The sequence below is a fragment of the Nansenia antarctica genome (assembly GCF_963989245.1).
Source record: "Nansenia antarctica genome assembly, chromosome: 18".
In the NCBI taxonomy this organism is placed as follows: Eukaryota; Metazoa; Chordata; class Actinopteri; order Argentiniformes; family Microstomatidae; genus Nansenia; species Nansenia antarctica.
Genome location: NC_137691.1, coordinates 11,968,122 through 11,976,261, shown reverse-complemented (window position 1 = coordinate 11,976,261; position 8,140 = coordinate 11,968,122). Strand labels below are relative to the sequence as shown.

Here is an 8,140-nt window from a genome sequence, read left to right as displayed (position 1 = left end):
AGTGTGTGGTCATGGTGGGGGGGGGGTACAAAAACACCAGTAGATTTAGGCGGGGGGGAGGGGGGGGGGGGGCGACATAATAACATTGCGTTTGCTCAGAGTGTAGACCAGGTAGGGGGGTGGGACAAAACAACTAGTATGTGCAGAGGGTATTTCGGTGGGGGGGGGGGGGGGGGGGGGGGTGGTGTGGGAGACATAACAACAAAACAACAAGAATATATAGAGGGTAGTCCAGGTGGGGGTGTAGTCTTTTAATTTGATTTTTGATTTAGAGGGTCCAGTTACGGATTGCAGCCTCCTGTAAATGTTTTTTGAGAGTGGTTTTGAAGGTGGGCAGTGTTTTGCACTCCTTTAAGATTATAGGAAGGGCGTTCCACATTTTTACTGCATAGTTTGCAAACGAGTTTAACCCCTTGTTTGTGGTGCAACGCGGTTGAACGTGGTTCGTGGAGCTTCCTCTGGTATTGTATGTGTGGACGTTGTTCACTTTTTGGAAGTATGTTGACAGGTACTTGGGTGTCTTTGTGGTGTAGCGTATCTTGAAGACCAGGCCCAGTGCAAGCTGCTGCACTCTGTCAACTACTCGTAGCCAATCAAGGCTCAAAAAATGAGCAGCGGTTAGATGTGTCCTAGGGTTGAGGCCTAGCAGAAGCCTAACCAGTTTATTTTGGGCTGTCTGGAGTCTTGTTTTTAGGGCCTTTGTGGTTCTATAGTACCATGATGTTACGGCATAGTCGAAGTGACATTGAATGAGAGCTCCTGATAGGGTCCTCAGTGTGTTTTTACTGACAAGTGAGGATATCCTGTACAAGAATCTAGTTCTATGGTTAACTTTTTTGATTACTTTTGCTGCCATTTTATCTCCGGAAAGATTTGCCTCTAAGATGGAGCCCAGGTATGTAATATCCTCTTTTCTTGTGATAGTAATGTTACCCACTTTTATATTGTAATTTACAGCCTTTCTGAGTTTAGATGGGGATCCGTATAGGATGGTTTCAGTTTTACCTAGGTGTATTGATAGTTTATTGTCAGCTAGCCAGATGCAGATTCTACTCAGTTCAGTGCTTAGCGCTTTTTCCACCTGCAATATGTCCCTGTCAGAGACCAGCAGAGCCGAGTCATCCGCGAACAGGAACAAATTGCAATCACATGCTGATGACATGTCATTCACATATATTAGGAACAGTAAAGGTCCCAATATGCTTCCTTGTGGAACGCCGCAGGTCACTGGGAGGGGGGGGGACAGTGTTCCGTTCACACTAACCACCTGTTCCCTCCCCTCTAAGTAGGATTGCATCCAGCTCACAAGAACCCATAAAGTCCGCCATAATGGATTTTTCAGGTGGAAAATGTGGCCAAAAAATCACTTAAAATCAACTGTAAGTCAGATTGGTCCGAAATTGTATATGAACATGCGTGTTGCAGGTCTCTCTATACTATAGGGTGTTAAAGGATAAGATCCATTTAAAGATGGAGGAGGAGAAAATGATATGATAAAGCGTAGTCTTCTTATCTGTGAGCTCTTTCATTAGCAGTGGTCAATTAAATGCCTCCAATGCATCTTTGGAAAAGTGGCGGAACAAAGACGCGCATCTTTATGCAGTTGGGTTCGTCCACATGCATCTCCCCACTGCTTTCTCCTCTTCCGCTCATTCACTAACCTTGTCATTGCCTTTATGCTGCATATTGATTCCATTCAGCTTAACATTATATATCGTTCACAAATAGCCTACACAGACAACTTTACTCTGGTTCATATCACTTTACATACTCTATAAATATATTGAAAACATATGCTAGGCTTGCAGAATATAGTGTAAGCACAGCATAAGTAGTGAATGCTTGACATAAACTATACAACATGGTCATTAACTGAGGAAGGTTAATCCACAATGTATTTTCGTATGTCCGCTTAGTGTCTATTATTATCATAGCATAGTAGCCTATGTATATCAGGCCATAATTAGGTGACTGATACATTACAGGCCCGTAGTCCTAGGGTACTTCATAATATCATAGCTTAGTATATCATGACTTCAACTTGGCCCATATTAGGTGAGTGGTCTACCCCCCTGTCTGTATATTTACCCGCTATCTGTCAATCTACAACCTGTCTGTAGGTCTACCACCTATCTGTCAATCTACAACCTGTCTGTAGTTCTACCCCCTATCTGTCAATCTACAACCTGTCTGTAGGTCTACCACCTATCTATCAATCTACAACCTGTCTGTAGGTCTACCACCTATCTGTCAATCTACAACCTCACCTGTCTGTAGTTCTACCCCGTGTCTGTCAATCTCACCCCATTTATGGTTATGGGGGCATATCTGTAGGAACACGCCCCATTGCCGCTTGCGGTTATATTTATTCTTATTCTTATTTATTCTTATTATTATCACCAGTTGTTTTCACAGATTATTTGTTTATTTACATTATTTGTTTTCTATTGTTGGTAAATATGTAAATACTTAAATAAATTTGATTTAATTTTAAAAATATTATATTAATATTGAAGTTAACTGCAGATGATTAATTATTAATCTCTGAGTATTTGAGAAGGGGTAGGATTAAATAAGTTTATGCTTCTTCCTACTCCTTTTCGGACATGTTAAGTAAATCGTTTTTTTGTTTTTTGTTTTGTTTAGTTTTTTCTTGTTTTTGTTTTGTTTAGTTTTTTTCTTGTTTTTGTTTTGTTTTTTCTTGTTATAACTATTTCTTTTCACATGTTCGAAATAAAGCTTTCATTCATTCATTCATTATTACAGAGAGCCAAGAAAATTGCAAACAGATAGAGACAACATTATTATTATTATTATTATTATTATTATTATTATTATTATTATTATTATTATTATTATTATTATTATTATAAAAAAGCAACCAGACAGAGCCAGCGCATGACCCGGAAGTGTTCCCTCCACGTGGTGCTGCTGTTTGCCCGGGGTTCATTCAATCTGGTAAGAAAGATGGAGACAAAAGTTATTGCTGTCATCTAACCAGGGAAGATCTGGACCTCATTCAATCTCACACATCAGAGTAGAGGTGGGGGGTAAGGACGGTTAAGGAGCAGGTCATACATTGCTCTCAGTTAAAGTTATACAGTTGGAATTGAACACAGACAGACTGATCTCTCCGCTAACTAGCTCGTTGTCTGGATGAAGAGCACCGTGAATACCAGCATGATGAAGGAGAACCGATGGAACATCCCGCCCAACGCCCCCGCCTGCATGGAGAGACACCTGGACTCGGCGCAGTACCGGGCCGGTACGTACCGATCGGTTCATCCAGACATCCAGCACAGTAGCCTGCTAGTTTAGCCAGCTTCTAAACCACGATCTAACTTTTACTAAACGTAGTCCAACACGTGGTGTCACTAAATAAAGAGTCCGATGGTCACACTCTCACTCTCTCATCTCTCTCTCTCTCATATCTCTCTCTATCTCATATCTCTCACTCTATCATATCTCTCACTCTATCATCTCTCTCTCTCTCTCTCATCTCTCACTCTATCATATCTCTCACTCTATCATCTCTCTCTCACGTGGTGTCACTAAATAAAGAGTCCGATGGTCACAGGATCATGTTGACATTCTCATACTCCGAGGGCTTGAATCAATGTGACAGGGGAAAAGCACACGACACTGTCTGAGTTCACTGTCCAAATCAAATCGACAGCTTGCTAGCTAGCTATCTATCTACCAAGTAAGCTAATCATTGGAAGATCCACCTAATATTTTTCTCTCTTTTTTCCCTCCTCAAGATGGCAGCCTTCTGCTGGGGGCCTCCAGTCTCAGTGGCAGGTGCTGGCTGGGTTCCCTCTGGCTGTACAGTGACCCCAAGCAGGCTCCCAACGAGGGGTTCTGCAAGGCCGGGGTGCAAACCGAGGCGGGTGTCGCACAGGCAAAGTGGGTGTCTCAGAAGGCGGTACTTGTCGCTTCGGACTCTGGTAAGTAAGCTGATATGCCCCCCCCCCAGGAATGTTCTCAATGGCAATAGTTGATTCATGTTGCCTCAACGTGGGTTATTGCCTGGTTGCAAGACACTAAACCTGTTCGGTAATGCAGTACCTCTGACTGACCTGTGGAGTGTGACTTGTCTCCTGGGTGTTTGTAGGTGCTGTGGAGCTGTGGGAGTTGGCAGAGGACGAGCGCCTGCTGATGAATCGGTTTAGTAAACACGAGCATGACAGCATGGTGACCAGCGTGAGCCCCGCTGCTGACGCAAACCAAGCTGTCAGCGGTAGCATGGACTGCCGGTCAGTGTTTTTTTTTTATTGTTAGTTTGTTGTGTGTACTCACACACACACACCTAGCTCCAAACAACAGTTTTGGGATGCGTTGCAGACATTGGCCGCGTTCGTAAAATTCGCCGGAGCGCACACTGGGCTCAACGTCATGAAGGGACCAAGTCATTTGATTGGACAAGAGGCAGTCACGTGGACGCTCCGGCGCCCTCAGAGCTAGTTTACGAACGCGACCATTGATGTTTTGATGATATCTCTCTTTAATGCCTCTTTGTTTTTCCCCTCCCCATTGTAGAATCAAAGTCTGGGACCTTAGCCAGGAGTCTGTGATCAGCACATATAACGGTAAGGGAACTTTGAAGGACTTAAATGAATGATCACAATTCACAAGTGAACCCAATACCCTTGCAGTGCTTCAAACTGTCATGTTTATGTTTATATTGCCAGTATAATTGTCCACCTTGCCTCATTCCCCAGCTCACTCTAAGCCAGTGACTTGTGTGTCCTGCAGTCCATCTGATGACAACCTGTTCCTCTCCTGTGGCCTGGTAAGAGCCTCCAATCATACGGGCTGTTTGTTCATCACTAGGGGGGGTATTCCATCAACGTCTCTAAAGGAAAATCCAGGCTTTTTTTGGGATACATTTTTGAAGTCTTGTGAGAGTTATTAAAATAAGCCTGGATTTTCCTTTAGCAAAGATGATGGAATACCCCCCCAGGAGTGTTCGCTTTGTCCATCTATTGTACTCTGTCTATGGTACTCCGGGCATTTGGAGGATCCAGTAGATTGTAGTGGGGCGGCTGTGGCTCAGGAGGTAGAGCCGGCGTCTAATAATCACAAGGACGGCGGTTCAATCCCCGGCTGGCCACGTGTCGAGGTGTCCTTGGGCAAGTGAACTGGCACTGAACCCCAAATTGCTCCCAATGAGTGGGCCGTCGCCTTGCATGGTAGCTTGCCGCCATTGGTGTATGATTGTGTGTGTGTGTGAACGGGTGAAAGGCGATATATAAGGGCAGTGCATTTACCATTTTAGTATGTAACGGCAATCACCCTGTTCTGTTGCACCTGTATGAATGAAAGTGCTCTCAGCCTCCTCTCAGTTACGTTTCCCTCCACCCCCCAGGATGGCCGACTGCTGCTGTGGGACAGACGGAAACCCAAACCTGCCTCCCGAATAGGTGAGCAGTTCTGGGTGAACTGAACGGCAGGGGGCAGTAGTGAGCAGTTCTGGGTGAACTGAACGGCAGGGGGCAGTAGGGCTGGGTGGTTTTGTCACTGTGCCATTTGATGATGTACACAGACCTCTGTTTTCAATGGATTGTCATCTTGTTTGGTAATTTTTCAAGATATGGTTCATAGCTTGGGTTTTAGGGCTCTCTGGTATTCCTTTGTGATAGAGAGTTTGTTTAAGATCTCCGTACTAACATTAACTAGACAAATTGATTTTTTTCATAATGTTTGCCGTTTGCTTAGCAACCATTTCCCCCCAATGATCCTAGTCAATTCAATAAAGGTGTGTTGGGACAATATTTGAAAATACACCTCTATTCCAGATTCAACAAGACATTGCTCTTTCGTTGAGTTTCCAAACACCGTAGCATACCAACCACGCTAGCGATTCAGTACCTATTACAAATGAAGTGAAGTGGAAGGCATCATTCAGTATGTGTTTTTATGATCTCAGTGTAGCGTTGGGCTGGTGCGTGTTGTTACTATGCAAGTGATCATTTTCAACTGAATGTGTTGGTTTGTCTCAGATATAGAGACCCCCAGCTGCTGCCCTACCGCAGTGACCTGGCACCCCAACCACAGGAGCACAATCGCCTACGGTAAGGAGAGGTGGAGCGTACTACATTTCCCATGATGCATATGTTGCGTGGCTGTGGCGCAGGAGGTACAACCAGTGTCTAATGATCGCAAGGTCGGCAGATCGGTGGTTCGATCCCCGGCTGGCCAAATGTCGAGGTGTCCTTGGGAAAGACACTGAACCCCAAATTGCTCCCAATGAGCGGGCCGGCGCCTTGCATGGTAGCTTGCCGCCATTGGTGTGTGAATGTGTGGGTGAACGGGTGAATAAGAGGCCATTGTAAAGCGCTTTGGAATAAGGCGCTATATAAGGCAGTCCATTTACCATTTATTTATATGATGCATACATGTCTTAGCCTAATTCATTGGCACACCTGATTGTTCCAAATGGTCAGCCTATCCAGCTTTGACAAGAGATAAAAAAAAAAAATGTAATGCTGATTCTCTGGTGTTTCAGGTGACGAGCTGGGACGCGTGTCTGTCAGAGACTTCCAGGGGACAGAGGGGGCTCAGACACAGAGCCCCCACAGCCGCAGGGTCACCGGCCTGGCCTTCTCCTCACACAGGTAAACAACCGGCTCGCCTCAGGCACGGCCCACAGGATCTAGTAAGGTCACACAATCTCTCTCGCAGATAAGAATACAAGCTAACATTGGCTAACACAACACCGGTAGGCCTATACAAAGCCATCGTTTCAAATAATCAGACCAAGAGGCGTGTTTTTTTTTTGTGTGCCAGCTAGACTGAGCTAACAGCACTGTTACCTCTCGCCCTCTACCACAGTACCCCCCTGCTGGCCTCTGTCAGCGACGACTGCTCCGTCGCCGTGATGAACTCGGAGCTGGAAGAAGTGTAAGTGGCGAACCGGTCCGACACATAGTTGTCCTGAGAAACTATTTCACTAATGTAAAAAAATAAAAAATAACCGGTCATGTTCAACTGTTCATACGACACCCACGTCATCCACCAACTGTTCCTGATATCGTTCTGGTTCCTCTTCCCCTCCAGAATGAGGGACAGGAGGCACCAGGACTTTGCCAGGGGTGTCTGCTGGGTCCCCGGCGGCTCCGACACCCTCACCACCGTGGGCTGGGACCACCAGGTCCTCCACCACACCGTGGGACCGGACAGCGGAGACGCCACGTCCCCACCATAAGCTCCCCAGGCTGTGAAGGGGGGTGTAGGGAAGGGGTGGGGGGGGTGAGGGTAAGGGTCTCCATATTCCCTGTATGAAGTCAGAGCTGCTCTGTGGAGATGTTTGGAGGGGGGGGGGGGGGGGGGTGTATGGGAAGTCATTATCCACTGGGATGGAATTGGGAATTTTTTATGACGGATAAGTTCTTCCAATCCCCTGGTCTCAGTGTACCCCTGTCTGTGCTTTCCACCTGATCTCTATGCCGTTATGTTAATTGTAGGCGTGACATAAACAACATGGCAAACGAGGTTGTTCCTGTCAAAGTGATTTAAGGGGCACTAGATAACACCGGGAATGCTGTCAAGATTAAAAGAGCAAAAAATATAGTGTCAGAAAGAATTCACCCTGCTGTTTTAGCGCCAGGATTCTCAGCGGTTGGGAAACGAATGAAATGTATGACCAGGCTAATAATATCATGTGAGCTCACCTCCTTTGAAACCTTGATGTTTCAACCTAGGATACTCTGTTACTGTATGTGCCGGTCTGAGAGCCACTCTGGCTCATGAGCTAACAAGATTACAAGGGCGATTTGGACTTGTCATCTGCAGTTAGATTGGTACCATCATGGCTCATTCAAGGATTCTAAAATACACACCACCAATTATGTCATAGGCGAATAGTTTTCCTAATCAAGCACTTCAGTATATTATCCAGGTAATGCTTTCATATTAAGGTTGCCTTTGTAAAGGGTTTATAAGGGACATGAATTATAAGTCAGAATAAAAAGTTCCATGTCAGTTGTTTTGATGCTTTATAAATAGTAAGCTTGTATGTAGATGTACTGTTTTTTTAAATGCATTAACCAAATGCTTATGTGCACACCATCTTGTAAACCCTTTACTTTATCAAGATAACCTTAATCTAAAGTGTCACCATGGAGTCTGCCAATGGGTC

General features: G+C 45.2%; 1 protein-coding gene across 1 annotated transcript; it reads left to right on the top strand.

The window, feature by feature from the left end:
* The first annotated feature begins 2,968 nt into the window (after nt 1–2,968).
* wdr77 (WD repeat domain 77) lies at nt 2,969–7,213 on the top strand. The gene is made up of 10 exons (XM_080548281.1): nt 2,969–3,265; nt 3,762–3,947; nt 4,115–4,256; nt 4,540–4,589; nt 4,722–4,792; nt 5,369–5,423; nt 6,003–6,074; nt 6,509–6,617; nt 6,835–6,903; nt 7,060–7,213. The coding sequence occupies exons 1-10, from the start codon at nt 3,157–3,159 to the stop codon at nt 7,205–7,207; spliced, it is 1,011 nt and encodes a 336-aa protein (XP_080404407.1). The 5' UTR covers nt 2,969–3,156; the 3' UTR covers nt 7,208–7,213.
* Nucleotides 7,214–8,140: the final 927 nt, after the last annotated feature.

Coding starts and splice junctions, on each gene's coding strand:
- wdr77 (XM_080548281.1), top strand. CDS start 3,157: ATGAAGAGCACCGTGAATACCAGCATGATGAAGGAGAACCGATGGAAC. Junction 4,590..4,721: donor TGTGATCAGCACATATAACG/GTAAGGGAACTT, acceptor CTCATTCCCCAG/CTCACTCTAAGCCAGTGACT. Junction 6,904..7,059: donor AACTCGGAGCTGGAAGAAGT/GTAAGTGGCGAA, acceptor CTTCCCCTCCAG/AATGAGGGACAGGAGGCACC.